The sequence below is a fragment of the Hirundo rustica genome, chromosome 16 (assembly GCF_015227805.2).
Source record: "Hirundo rustica isolate bHirRus1 chromosome 16, bHirRus1.pri.v3, whole genome shotgun sequence".
NCBI classification, from domain to species: Eukaryota; Metazoa; Chordata; class Aves; order Passeriformes; family Hirundinidae; genus Hirundo; species Hirundo rustica.
This window is the reverse complement of record NC_053465.1, coordinates 3,370,687-3,385,756: the sequence shown is the minus strand read 5'-3', so window position 1 is coordinate 3,385,756 and position 15,070 is coordinate 3,370,687. Positions and strand designations below refer to the sequence as shown.

Sequence of the window (15,070 nt, the reverse complement as noted above, 5' to 3'; positions counted from 1 at the left end):
CAAGGGGGTGCTGGGGCGATTTCTCACCACTGCCGCTGCTGCAGCCAGGAAGAGTTTCCCAAGGCTGATGCTGGAGCCCCGGGACAGGGATTTGGTCTGTTCCCAGCCCCGTCACTGCCGTGACATCAGCTGGGAACAGTCACTTCCCGTGGGTGTCCCAGCCAAACCAGGGCCGGCGAGCTCCCTGTGGCTGGCACACAAACTCACACCGAGCATCCCTGACTGCGCCTGAAGCACGTGGGGTGAGTCAGGAAGTTCTGCAGAACCGCCCAAAGCACTCGCTGCAAGCTGCTCCTCTCTCAGCTCCGAGCGCCGGGAACAGGAATGTGAACGGGGTAATGATGGTGTACACAGAGTTTGGGAGCACTCAGTGTTCTCAGAAATGTAAATAACACCACAAAACACCACATGGGATATGTAAGCTTCTTTAATAATAATAAATTTATTAAGTGGCAAGACGCCACTCTGCTTTGTAAACCGATTTTACTCAATCACAGTCCCTCTATTGGTTTCCTCATTTAACATGAATACATTCTGTAATTTGTATGTGAAACAATTACATAGAGATATGTTCTGAACCCTCCTTGCTGATTTTACTGGTCAGAAGAACATTAAACATGCGGGAACAGCACCTTATTAAAACTATAGGCCTTTTCTCATCACATCTCCTTTGCTGCTAAGCTAAATTGTCTCTGAATAAGCCAAGTCTAGAGGTTTTTTTTTCCCTTGTCCTGTGTTCTGAGATGTAGTGGGGCCTGCAGAAATGTCTGATAAAACCTCACATATAATAAGTAGTTCAGAAGGCTTTGTAAGCAATAGCTGCAGTTGCTTCTTCAGACTAGAGGGAGCTTCTCATGCATTAATGCACTTAGTTAGGTTTTGTGAGGAGCTCAAAGGAGGACTTGGCCTCTTCCTGATAATAGTTAGTTGAGCCTGGACTCTGCACCTCTGATATCGTTCAGCAACTGTGTGCACCAATAATTTAAAAAAAAAATCCAACAAACAAACCCAAACTAAACAATACAGGCTGTTTTTATCAGAAACAAGTAAGACATCTTATCATGATAGTAAAAAAAAAAAAAAAGAAAGAGAAAAATGGCAATTTCTGACGTGTGACATTTCATTGCTTGAGAACAGATCAGTGCAAAGTGAGGTAAGCCCAGAGCCCGGCAGGGCTGGGCCCGTGTCAAACCAGGCGCCGCCTCTTGGAGTCCCTCTCCATCTCTTCAGGGGGAGAGTCCCCATTGCACCCCAGGGGAGACACCAGGTTTAGCAAAGGGTCTTCAGAGGCCCCTCCAAACAGGGACAGCAGCAAAGCCACGCCATAGCCAGTAGCTCGCTCACCCTGGAACAAAACCAAAACCGCTCAGTTGGCACGTGCAGCATCTGGGTAAGTTTTGATTTGGCTGCTCATCCATCCAGAGCTGTGGTGGTCAGCAGCCACAGCAAACCCCTGCTCTGTGCTGCTGAATCCTCAGTGCCACTGGAATCTGTCCCAGCTGCATTAAACCAACACATGAGAACAGAGCTCCCACTGACTTGTGGGTGGAAGGAGGCCAGCGTTGTTCAGGGCAGGGGATCTCCCACCCAGCCTGAGCATGGATTTGGAATATGAGATGAATAAACTGGGTTAAAAAAAAAAAAAAAGCAAGTGGAGTGAATTGGCTTGGTTTTTAGGAAAAAAAAAAAAGAATATACACAAGTTCCACCAAAGGGAAGAGAGAAATCCTCCAAGAGGGAACATATTTTTGGAAGGATGATCAATTCTGGTCAATCATCTTAAAACAACATGGCTGAAAATGGAAGGCTGGGATTATTGCCATGAACAGAGACCAGGCAAGTTGTCAATGCTCACAATGATAAAGATGTCACTGATTAAAGTGGCTGTTAGAATATTTTAAAACCAAAATGAAAAATATGAACAGATGAAACTACCAAACCAAGAAACTCGCAACAGAGACGAGCCAGTGCTTTTCTAAAGGTCCCTTCCCCACCTATTTCTGCCACTCTGAGTTGGATGGACACAGCCCAGAGCCCCTGCAGGCAGCAGCAGGATGTGTTTCCCCAGCTGTGTGCCCAGGGAGGGGCAGGAACACTCACGGCGTGCACGGGAGCAGCGATGTCGATGTGCACCCACACCCCAGGCCAGTCGAAGCCGATGTGAGAGGCAATGAAGAGCCCAGCACAGGAGCTTGGGGTATTGTCTCGGTCCTGTGGGAGCAGTAAACATAGATTTGTTGAGTAAATAAAAGTTTATTTGTTGATAAAAAATAGAGTGGGTCTCGCAAGCAAAGAAAATGTAAATGGTTCATTCTGCCTAGGGTAAGACTGTTAGACAAATCTTAGTTCAAAGCCTAATGAACCTAAAAGAGCCTCACAAACCAACCTTACTGGAAATCCTTGACTCAGTCCCTAGCAGCAGTGTGGCCCTGCTCAATTCCACACTCCTGTCTGCAGTGCTTTTGGAACCTCACTGCACACTGGAACTCCCAAACGCAGCAAAAGCAGCTGCAGCAATTCCATCCCCAGTTTCCTGGTTTCTGCACTCCCAGCTTCTCTGCTGGTGACGTATGATCTGAGGAATGCCCATCTTGATTTCCTAAAAGGTCTTCATCCAGGAATTCAGCATTCCTTTAGGGCCATGTTCAAAAGGCAAGCAGCCCAAAGATACCTTTGCAGCAGGTCACCCTGTTTATACCGACACTTGGGACAGCCTGCAGAGCCCCAGGGGAAGGACCCTGAAGACCAGGACAAATGTGGGCCATTTCTAAAAGGTGCCCCCATGGAGAGCTTTCAGGAGGCTGGCTCATTGTCTAGAAAACACACATTTTTACGTAATAGAGAAATCTGAAAGAAAAAACAAATCTTACTGCTACAGAGTTCTTCATGTCAGCTACAGCAGAGGTAAATTCACTGAAGTGGAGCTCAGGGCAGTACACCAGAGGATGGACCAAGTCTCCACAGTTCCTGCCAGCTTTAACACAAGCCTTTTCCCACTCTTCATTATTGGTAAGGACAGCAGCATGGTATTTTCCTGTAGCAATTCCCTGGTAAGGTAAAGGGCAAAATCAGGAAGAAGCCACCTTTAACCACTGCTCGTCAACATAACCTTGTATAAAACAAGAACAGGTGCTAGAAAATAATGGTGTTAAATTTGTACCCTTGTACCACTCTGTGTCTGACTTGGAATGGAAGCCATTTCATAGACAAGAAAATCCTAATCACTATGAACGAATCAGTTCTGGTAATTATAAATGGAATTGCAAACACGGAGTACTGGCCCGCTTACATCAGCTGCTGACGTCACCAGAACACCCCTTTTAATTTAAGTATGCAAAAGCAAAACAGTTGCATGAAGAAACAGAATAAACGGAGTTGTAAATGTAGAATGTTGTACCTGAGCTCCAGTAAGAGTGGCCATATCCAGAATGATATCAGCTCCAAGGTCCTTGCAGGCGTAAGCGACTCCATCAGCCAGGATCAGGCGACCTTCTGCATCGGTGTTATTGATTTCCACAGTTCTGCCAGAAGAGAGGCCAGGTCACACTGGGTGCCTCAGGATGAAGTCAGGACTCACCTGTCTGGACTAGAACACTTCAGGGAGCAGCCTCAGACCTCACGTGCTTCTCCTATTTCACTGTGCAAGTCTGCAGGGCTGCTATTCCCCAGCTCCAAGCATCCAGACAGGGCACACAAGGGAAAGGGGAATGACAGCGCTGCCCTCGTGGCAGGCTCTGCTTGTCGAGCCTGTGTGATGCCTTGCTGGGATCCTACAAATTCCTCCCAAAGAAGTGACACCTTTCCTTAAAAGAGATTCTGATCCATTGGTGGCCTGTCTGCTGCTTTGCCACAGAGTGCAGCTGCAGGTGGACACAGAATACTGGTTCTGCTACAAAACACACCTAAATCTGAGTGCTTTAAGGGAAGTGCAGCTCATGATATAAATGTATTTTGATGTATATTTACATACCCCACAGGAAAATCTAAGCACACTTAAAACTCATTCCTATGGATGTCTGAAATGCAATTATCACTATTTAGGGAAGCTGATTTACGGACAGCTTCACAATCTGCATGACCCTCAGATTAACAGAAAAATGATGTTTGTTCTGTTTATGGGAAAGGGATAGATACAATCTTACTTTCCAGAGTAAAGAACATGAATGTCATCAGGTCTCGTTGCACGTGGTCCCACTGCGTTCTCAGCCAGACAAAAAACAGCATGAAGATTGTCCTTAAACCCCTGCAACAACCAGAGGGGAGAAATGGCTTTTGATTCACATCAAGCTGATTTATTGGGACTGAAATCAGTGAGGGATTAAGACTTCTTGACAGCAATGCTACAATTTTCAAAGGAAATCTGGTGGGGTTTTTGGGCAGGTGGGTGGGTGTTAGTTGGGTTTTTAAAAATGTGTCATTTTTGCTGGGAGGCTCACAGCATTTTTAACCTGTTTTGGTTGGTTTTTTTCATTTTTTTTCTTAGCCTCCTCTCTTCTGGTTCATCTTGTAATGGTTTAATTTTGCTTTAAAGTCAAGTGCTTATGTGGTTATGGATGGTATTTTGAAATGGATGATTATTCTGTTATTTGTACAACAGTTGTATTGTGTGGAGGGATTCTAGGAACAGACAGGGAGTCAGCAGCATTTAACAAATGAAAACATTGTTCCTCCTTATCTTGGATAGTCAACCTGAACAACATCAAATTCTGGGGGAAAACCTGGGCCAGTTTCACTCTTAATCACTTGATAAAAGTCTGTGGCTGAAGAAATCTGGGCTTGCTGAATCAGCTCATATTCTGAAGTCTAAAGGGCAAAGACATCAATCAAAACCTTTAAAAATAATGGGCAGCATTTAGAAGCCAGAAGGTAATTCCAGTTTCTAGCCCAGCTGGTGGGCAAACAGCATTGCCAGAGAAGAACCTTCCCTCCATGACCCAACTATTCACAGTCTCACTGCACTGGACTTTTCTCCTCCAAGAGAGACATGTTGTTAATCTGCTGTCAAAAAGTGAAAATCTGTTTCTAGAATCAGTTGCCTTTTTCTGAACCTCATTCTGCCTGCAGCTCTTCAAAAGCAGGACTCACTATGCTAACATGCAGGATCATGTTAACAAGAAAGAAATCAAAAAATTAAGTCAATGTTTTTCTCTTCTCCCTTGTGTTGGAAAGCTCACAATGGAGGAAAGGTATCTTTCTAGGAAAAATCACTTTTTAAATTTTCCCATCCAAAGTCTTTTAAAATCATGTTGTGTTAACTGTTGAACAGCATGCAGGCAGATATTTTATGAAGATGGAAAATAACCTCTGCCCCTCTTCCCACTGAGCTTTCTATCCATCACACATTTCCCACTTGAGTCTCAGTGACAAAGCATAGCTCAATGAAACCTCTTCCACCTTTCTTTTATTCTTAGGATTAAAACCAAAAAAAGCCTTGAAACATTAACAACAAATTCTTCCCACTGCCTCTCTGAACACATTTTCTGCAGGGATGTAATCTGCAGGTCTTCTCACACGAGACTGTAAAATTAAGCATTGAGTTCATCCTTTCATTTTTACATCTAAAGGCATGTAAAGATTTCTCCAGGCTCAGTTTGTCCAAACACAGTTTGTTCCCTGCTGCAGTAATTGTGTATGGACTGACAGATCACTTGTGCTCACATCTACTGTGACTGTGAATGGAACTTCTCTGCAGAGTCACACACAAAACTACTCTGGAAACAAGGAGTGAAGCACTGAAAGGATGTTCCCCATCCGTGGCCATCCCAAAGACCCCCAAAGCACTCCATTCCAGCTCTTGGCCCTTGCACACCTCTGACACAACTCTCTGAAGGATCTCCTTATGCAAGGTAGCTATTCTGCCTGAGATGCAGCTCACAAATCTGTTTTCAATTTTAATTCTCAGCAGATAACTGTGAAGTTTACAATCTTTCCACATCAAACACGCTGTTAGGGCCAAGGCACAGAGCTAGACTATTGAGAAATGGGAATTTGGCACTGATCAGCCCCTGGACAAAGCATCCTTCAGATCTATGCATTAATCTGCAGCAGTAAACATTTTTTGAACTTTGGATACTCCTTGGAGGCAATAGCTGCTCCGTCAGCAAGAGTCAGTCACTGGATTTGTGGAGAGGGCAGAGTTTTATTGGCAGCAGCCACTTTTCCCCAGTTTGCACAGTTAAAGTGCAATAGGAATATTTGTAATTCTTCATATTTCAATGCCTGGCTTCTTCTCAGCTCCCCCACTACTTTTTGACCACAGAAGCAAACCAAGAAGCAGCTCCTGATGACACTAGAGCTGCTATTTCCCCACTAGGTTAATATTAGACCTGGCACAGGACTTGGAATATAGAAAGACTTCATATCCCAGAGTCACTCATCCCCTTCTTTGCTAAGGTGACAACAGCTGCCCCAAATCCCACAGCTTAAACAAAATCAGCACTGGATAACTCAAGTATAGACTTGATTCAAGGAACTAGAAACCACTCAGTCCACAAAACACACTCTGAAATTCAAGGAAGACCCTTAAAAAAAAAAATCAGCACTCAAGGAATTTCTCACCATTCTCGAGATCCCAGTAAAGATGTGAAATATTTTCCTGGAATAGGAGAAAGCAGAGTGGCTCAAGCTCACTAAGAGGAGTGGCAGGTCAGAACTTCAGGATTAGACAGGCTTCTGTCTCTGGGAATATATCCAAGCTCCTTGGCAGTGCTGGGATACACGATATCAATTAACACATTTTACTTACTTGCTTTACAGTGGCTTTGAAGGCACCCAAAATAGCAGCTGCTCCACCACAGTCTCGTTTCATTCCAGGCATAGTAGTCTGTTTAAACAGAACCATAGAATTTTTTTTCATCTTTGAAAGAGAATTTCACAGTAATGCCAGCTAGAATCAGTGTTTCTGATGCTTCTGAGACTCTGGTCAGTGCTTGACAGTGCTCAGCTGTCAACAACACAAACAGGGAACATGTGCTTATTGATGGATCTGGTCTTGGAACTGAAAAATACTAAACTTGGGCTGCTTAACTGTTAGGAAAGTAAAAAGAAAAATGCTGTTCATAAGTTTCACACTGAGGCCAACTACAGTGGGTTTTGGTTCTATCTTTGAAAACAAAAATTAAACATCTTTGTTCCTACTTTCTGCCTTTCAGCAGGCAATATTTAAAGGGCAGAATATCATGCTGCTATTGAATTGTTCTGTAGTGGTCCTTGAATCCCATTTAGTCTTCTCCCCTGATACTTTGTGTCCATGTGGATGACAACAGATCAAGCATTTAACACAATAAAAAAGTACTTGTGTTTCCTACGGACATCACCTGAACTGCTCTCCTCAGAAAACAACAGTGTAAGCAAAGGCAGCAGCAGAACAAGTGTTCCTGTACCTTTCCCTTGATGCTGAGTCCCCCAGTGTCGTACACAATTCCTTTGCCCACCCAGGCAATGGTCTGTGTGGCACCATCTGGAGTGTGACTGAGAACTGCCAGGGCTGGAGGATGCAGAGCTGCCTTCCCAACTCCATAGATACCTGGAAAACACAGAATTAAACCTGTGGGGAAGAAAGACTGCGGAAAGGTGTTTTCTTGGAATACTGTGGGCAATAAAACAGTTTCAAAAATGTGCAAATGAAACATTACAATCGAGAAGGCAAAACATTCCAGTCATCTGCTAGGAAAAGAGTGGAATACTCAACAAGATGTACCTCCAAAGCCTCTCTCTTTCAGCTCCTCATCCCGGATGATGGTAGGAGTAATCCCAAGATCCTTGCCAACTTTTTTGATTTCCTTAATAATTCAGAAAAAAGGACATTGTCAGTCAATCATCAAGACACATTTGTGCCTGGGTACACAAACAGGTACCCAGTTAAGGGGTTTTTGTGATTTTTGCATGCATACACATACAAACATTCACAATTTTGGGAGTGGTGCTGCTTTTCCAATGGCATAATTCCACTGACACATCCTTGACTTACTATGGCATGAAATATAAATTTGACCTTTAGGCTCTGCCAGTAAAAGAAATCTTCTGAGGTAAAGGACAATTGTTCACTCTATTGGATCACGATGTAACAGGACAGGAATAATTTAATTCTCAACAGCTTTGCAGATCTTTATGATAAAGCTCATTTGGAAATACATCAGCTGTTCCATAATTTCAGTAACTCTGGTCACCATCAGTTTTAAGACAAGAATCCAGTGCCATGACCAAATGAAGAGCTCATTTTTTCAGCTTCCCACTGCCCCACTCCAAGCTGTAAACTCTGCCTCCTTCCAACTTTGCACAGCTGTACGAAATGCCAGAGGCCAGAGGAAGAGCCCGATCACCCCGGCTTGATTTTCTGCTGCTGACACACAGCTTTCACTCAGAGACAGCAACCCTCGGGTTTGATTACTGCACTCCAGACTTCCAATTAGCAACGGCCACTCATCAGGTGCATCACCAACCTCCAGGAAGTTGTCAGTGTTCATCTCGTTGCAGGGGGTGTCCACGATGCGCGCGGCCAGCCGGACGCCTTCGGTGGCACTGGCCAGGCACTGCAGACACAAGGGAGGACAGCTGAGCAGAGAACAGCTCTGCATTTATCCCTCTGCAGGCAACACCAGATGTGTGGGTCCTCTGGAGCACATTAATGCTTAACTGCCACCACCACGGGCACTGCACGGTTAAACAATGTCAGCCAAGCTAATCTTTAGTTTTTGTACGTGTCCAGCCTCTTTTTCTACGTGTTTTAGTTTTTGGTATTCCTTTACCCAGCAAACCGGTGTTGCAAAATTAGTATCTTTCTCCAGTATCAAAGGGAGACCAAGAAGGCAATGTGAGGTGGAGGGAAGAAAGATAAGAGGCAGCTAATTCAGGAAGTCACAATGAGCTTACGGGCTGCTGGGGCTGGAAACCTGCAGAGATTGTGTAATCTGCAAGATGGGAAACTGCAGAGTTCGTACAGGGCAGGCAGAGTGGCTGAGGGCAGCAAAGGTTACTGCTGTGAGATGTTCTATATGCCAGGCCCAGGGGGAAACTGGAATAGTTCATATTTGTGTAAAACGTGCACCGTTTCCTGATTTCTGTGGCAAAATGGACTGACCCTCACCTGGACTGAGCAAAATCTTATCTAAGCAAGAATCAGAATGGTCAAACAGCCAAAGCTGTTTCCATACAGAAGGATCCTCCTGGCAAAAGAAGGACCATGAAGACACCAGGCACCAAGCTTCAACTTTTAACTCCCATGAAATACCAACTTGTAAGACCTGGGGGAAGGAAACTTTGTGCAAGCTTTCCAGCAGCCACAACTACAGAGGACCACACACAGCACAAGGGTGAGTCAAGATGGGTTTCACAGGAATCTGAGGTGTTGGACACTCACTGGTGCTGAGGTATCCGAAGTTTGGCTTGGCCAGCCCAGCCCAAGGACTCCATCCATTTGTATCCCAGCACACTCCTAAACCTTGGCTTGCTTTGGAGTGGTGCCCAATTCCCTGCAATTACTTCTGATTGCTTTACTGTCCCTGAAGGGGTAAGGACCTCCTCAGGAGCCAAGCTCTGTCTGGAGTGATTCCCTGTTAGGACTATGCAGGTAAAAGGAGGTGCTGTAACCCCAAGGCCGAGCCCCAGGGGAGCAGCATGGCTTCCAGAAATAAGCTGTGCCTGTGTTTGCACTTCCAGAGTGCTCCAGAGAACCTGGATAATGGCAGCCTTTAGTAAGTGCCTTGTAAAGCCCTGACAATCCCTGCTGGTCCTCACCATAAAATACCCTGTACAATGCAGGAGGCGTAAAATACGACATGCCAAGGGAGAGGTTTAGATAAAAATGTCCTACCACGTGCCTCTTCCATGCTCTACATTAGCTGTCTGGTGCTGGTTGAATTTAAGGGGTGCAAACTCAGCTAAGAGGAAGCCAGAAATATTTTTGGCATTGACATCAAGGGGAAAAATAGGAGGTAGAAATAATTGCAGCTTTGTTTTTAAGTTAAAAATAACCCAAGCGGTTTGGAATCTACCTATCTGAAGGAACTATTTTTGACACCAGCTAGGCTTTTTCTGATTTGGGGCATGGAAAAATGGAGTGATCAAGAGTTGTACTCTCAGCATGCCTGTCTTTGCCGCTTTGCTGAAAACTGGGCTGGCACCATTTTCTGGGGCCAAATCAGTTCACTGAGTAAGAACCAAGCACAGAGGGAAAGATACTGAAAAAAAAAAATACCCTAAAGCTGTAATCCTGTGAATTTCAAAGGCAGCAATACCCTAGCCTTTGTCAAATCCATTGCCACCAGAACTTTTAAGGGATTTCTGTAACCTCACTGACTGAGCAGCTAAGGAAGTACCAATCTGTACCGAAGCACAGAACCTGGAGCACTGAACAGGGAGTTCCCTCACAGATTAACTGCAAACCTTGGAACAGCTTTTAAGTTTATGGATCTCGAAGAGGAATGACCTGGCGTGCCAACAGTTACCTGATGAGGAGTTTCCTCCCTGTAAAGTCAAACAAGGGAAACAGTCTTTGATTTTCTGCCATTGAAAGATGGCTTGGACATATTTCACTGTCACGCACAGCTCACTTCCCAGCTGTTTTGTTTCTTAGGGTCTTGTTTCTGGCCACAGTTCTGCCAGAAAACTCAGCCAAAGAGTTAGATCAAGAGGCCATATGTGATCCCTGTTAAGTGACTTTTAGTGACTTCACTGCGATATTCACCTGCACAGTCACACACAGCTTTTGCCTGGGTAGAAAAAAGTGAGAAGTCCACACACTAAAAGCAGTGCAATATTGAAGGCTAAAAACAGAGTTTTCACCTGTGACACACATGAGAGAGGAGACGTTTTCTTTGCACTGTTTGGTGTTTTCCACCCCTGAAATCTAAATTCTGAGTAACATCCTCAGCATCTGCTGCAGCAATATGTTCAGTATTTCTACTCACAGATGCTGATCAGCTTCAAGGAACCCTGAGTTAAGATAATCACGCAACACCTATTCCAGAGGCAGCTTGAGACAGATGCGTTTGCGCACGCAACAAACTGAAGGAAAGGACGGCAGAAAACCCCCAAAATCTTACTTTGAGCGTTGCCACTTCCATGGGTCCGTTGTTTTGGCCAACCAGGAAGAATTCCACCGTCACAGTTTTCTTCTCTGTGCGTCTGGAGGCGCTGGAGCGATGTGTGAACAGGGGGAAGGCCCTGGCCAGGGCGCACGCGGAGGCGAACACTTCGGAGCGCTCACACACCATCTGCAACAGCAGGCAGCAGCAAAACACATCACACAGCAGAAGGGGTGGAAGGGTGCACCTAAAAGGATCTGCTACCTGGGGTATTACTGGGGGAAGACGGGGGGAAAAAGAGGTGGTGGGAAATAACCGAGCTCTGAGTCAAGACAAGCTCATCCGTCATGTTTTGCATGGACAGAGAGGCAGAGGAAAGTGCCCCAGTGAACTGGTCCAGTTCATTTCCCATATGGAAATGAATTATACTGCTGGAATTAGTTCATCCTTGTAAAGGAGCTGGACTGCTGTAATTATACCAGCGCAATTAACGCAGGTTAACCTACACATCAGGACCAAAAAAGGCACAGGAATCATCAATATGTGCTCAAAACTAATGTAACAAAGAGAGAAATTATATGAGAATGTGAAGGCAGAAATTGTATGAGAATGTGGCTAATATTAACCCACAAGTTCGTTAACAGGTAGATCATTTTTCTGAAGTTCATTATAGAAATTACCAATAGAAAGATGTTTTAATTAAACATTTTCAAATGGTTAGAATTAAGTAGAGTTATTGCTCTTGCAAATACATTTCCCAAGTCAAGAGTACCATTAAATTTTCTCACTGACACTGACTGTATGAGTCTTCTCCAACAACCCACAAATCTGATATTAACTGGAGAACCCACAGAAACAAATAAATTCATCAGGCTCATATAGAAGATGACCAAAGAAGTCCAAGAGCTAGTGCTGCAAAGGACTCACGCTGGAGCATTATTTGCATCAAAAACTCACTGAACAACACAAGCAAGGCACTTCTCATGGGTTCTGTGGTACAGACACAACACCCTCCACTCAGGCTACACCAATCACCCGAAGTATGTAATGACATCCCAAATCCTAGTTTGGAAAGCGTCAGTAATGGTTCATTTTGCACGGGCATTCCTGGCTGAAGATGTTCCATACAAATCCAGCCTTAACTTCCTCTTCCTAATGTGCTTGAGCACGCACGAGCCATTACAGTCAGGTCTTGCCTACATGTCAGTGCAAAACCACTCGTGTCAGTGTAATTACATCAGTCAAACCTGTCCACGTCCAGTCTCCCTGGAGACAGCTACAACCCGGAAAAGTCAAGAAAACGCTCGCTAGACATTTCACCAGAAGCGTTTCAAGAGCCACTTACAACAATGCATCTGTTGACCCCTCCCGGCAGGCAGTTCCTGACCAGGCGGGTGATGAACTGCGCCGCGGACGGGCTGTTGTGCCGGCTGACCCGGGACGGCAGCGCGGCCACCGTGGCATAGTTCAGGTACAGGGGACAGCTGTCCGTGGGGTTGGGATTCAGCGTGCTCAGAGCAGACTGCCAGATCTGCGGAGAAAAGAAGGATTTGAAGACAAAGAGGCAGTGCCAGACTTTCCTTCCCACCTCACTCCTGCTGTATGTAGGCACTTTTTAATGACAGGGGTTGAGGTGTTGGAAACAAAGAAATTGTGCACAACAACCTCTGGAGTGAAAAGAAACAGGAAATTTGACAAGCCTGTTCATTAAGCAGAAAATATAAACGTACTTTCCATTACGAGCATCTCCTTTAAGCCGTATGAATTACAATCTAAAACCACACTGTTTAGTGCACAGGCTGGTTCAGAGCTTTCTTAACTTGAGACAGTTTTCCTAGTGATAAATAGGAGGACTGATTTACTAGCTCCAAATTATTATTTCATATAGCAATTTAATTAAAAACAAATAAAACCAAGAAGGGTAAATATTGTCTTAAGAGACTGGGGAGCCCTGTATAAAAACCCCTGCCAAACATCCAGCGACCTGAAAGCCGCAATGCAAAACGTTTATCATTCTACCACAAGCCATCACCACCACTAAACAAACAGGTCCGCAGCTCCCACCGCAGCCGCTGCGGGCGGGGAGGGGGCTCTCAGCGCTCACTGCAGCCGTCCCCTGTCCCCTCAGAGAGGGCAAAGCGCCTTTCCCCCGCCCGGGTGGGCACAAGGGCTGCGGGAGCGGCTGCCCGGGCGGCCTCGCCGCAGCAACAGGCTCGGCCCGGCCCGGCCCGGGGGGGGGTGGTTCCCGGGGCACAGCGGCGCTCAGGGCCGGGCCCGGGGCCGCGCAGCCCCCGCGGGTCGGGGCCGGGGCCGTGGCCGCACCACGAGGCCGCCGGGCCGGGCGGACACGCGGCGCGGGGGCCCCGCGGGCGCTGCCGGGCTCTGAGGGGGCGCGGACCCGCGGCGCGGCCTCACCTCCTCGGTGACCCGCGGCTGCAGCTTCCCCCGGAGCTGCGCCCAGGGCAGGCGGTGCAGGTTGTGCAGCTGCCCCAGCACGAGCAGCGGGCGGCTCTGCGGGTCCCCCTCGCCCGCGTTGGCCTGGAACTCCAGCTGCACGTTCGCCATCTTCCTGCCCGGCCCGGCCGCGCCGCCCCGCCCCGGGCCCGGCCCCGGCTCGGCGGGGCGGGGACGCGCCGGTGCCGCGGGAGCGCCGGGCACGGCCAGGGCAGGCTGTGGGCACGGCGCTGAGCGAGCGGGGCTGTCCGCGGCTCTGCTCTCAGAGTGCACTTACACGGTGGGCTGGAAGACAAGAAGGTGTTCATTCTGATCTTTTTGTAGTTGCCAAGCGACTCCTGTTTAATGTTTGGCCAGGGGGTAATTATCAGAATGTGCTGATTTGGAAGGACCCCACAGAGATCGAGTCCAACTCCTGCCCTGCGCAGACATCCCGACAATCCCAGCCTGGCCCTGAGGCGCTGTCCGAACGCTGCTGGAGCTCGGACAGGCTTGGTGCTGTGACCATTCCGTGGGGGAGCTGATGCTCATTGATCTGCAGCCAGGAAAGCCGGGAAGGTCTGTGCTATCTCCACCTATGCGGGGAAAGTGAATTCTGATGCATATAATGGAAATACACCTAAAAACAAAAACAAAAAACACCCAAACCCAGTCTGAACCCTGGGGAAAAAAAACAAAAAAAAAAACCAAAAAAAAACCCAAACCAAAAAAACCCCCTTCCTTAGAGTAAGGTCTTTGAAGGGACATCACAGAAACTTTATTGAAAATAAAAGTTGTAGGAACATCTGTTGCAGAGGTCGATCGTGCATCCTCACAGACAGGACAGTAACTCAATATACAGGCTCCAACTTTAACGAGTCTCTTTCCTGAGCCACAGAAAACACACTGCTCAGGGGTCCACTGTTATCCCAATATGTAAGATCAGCGTGGGAGTGGGAGAACACACAGCAATTACTTCAGGATTGGGACATTCCAAAGATTTCTCCAGGCAGTAAGCTCCCAGTCATTGAGTTCAAAACCTGCTTGTTCCTGCTGCTCTAAGAGTCCAAAACCAGCACATTCCCTGAACCCACAGCATCTGGAAAACAAATAAAACAGTAGGAAACACTCACCTAACCCACAATCCTTTTGTTGCAGTTAAGGGCGGCTGAGGAGGGTCCTTGTGAAGGAAATGGGCTGAGGAAATCAATTTTATCTACAGAAACTCCCTGTGAATGTCCCACCACCAGCAGCTGCAAACGTTTCTATTAGCCTGAGCTTCAGCAGAAGCTGCAGCAAGGACCTGGCTTCCAATTATTGATCCTCGACAAGTATTAGTGGAATTAAGCCAGTAAAATATAATCTTACACAATCCATCATAATTAATATGCAAAATTATAATGAATTCCTTGTTTTAATGAGTTTAGTTTAAGGCGGCTGTTTGGTTTGGGTTTTTTTAAATAGTAAGCATATTTTTTTCCAACAAAATCGGTTTCACTGTCACCTATCCAGGAAGTTAAATTTTGCAAGGCTGTACCAGAAGCAGAGTTTCCAAACACTTAATCAAAAGTTAAGATTCCTTTGTGTGGTGGTTCATAAAAGCACACCTTAAA

General features: G+C 46.3%; 1 protein-coding gene across 1 annotated transcript; it reads right to left on the bottom strand.

The window, feature by feature from the left end:
* Positions 1-411: 411 nt before the first annotated feature.
* On the bottom strand, positions 412-13,617 carry NPEPL1 (aminopeptidase like 1). The gene is made up of 12 exons (XM_040079781.2): positions 13,440-13,617; positions 12,370-12,555; positions 11,043-11,213; positions 8,442-8,531; positions 7,700-7,781; positions 7,383-7,525; positions 6,746-6,823; positions 4,143-4,243; positions 3,398-3,521; positions 2,871-3,047; positions 2,101-2,211; positions 412-1,345 (listed from the first exon to the last, which is right to left on the bottom strand). Exons 1-12 carry the CDS (start codon positions 13,587-13,589, stop codon positions 1,187-1,189), a joined length of 1,572 nt encoding a protein of 523 aa, XP_039935715.1. The 5' UTR covers positions 13,590-13,617; the 3' UTR covers positions 412-1,186.
* Between the last annotated feature and the right edge of the window lie 1,453 nt (positions 13,618-15,070).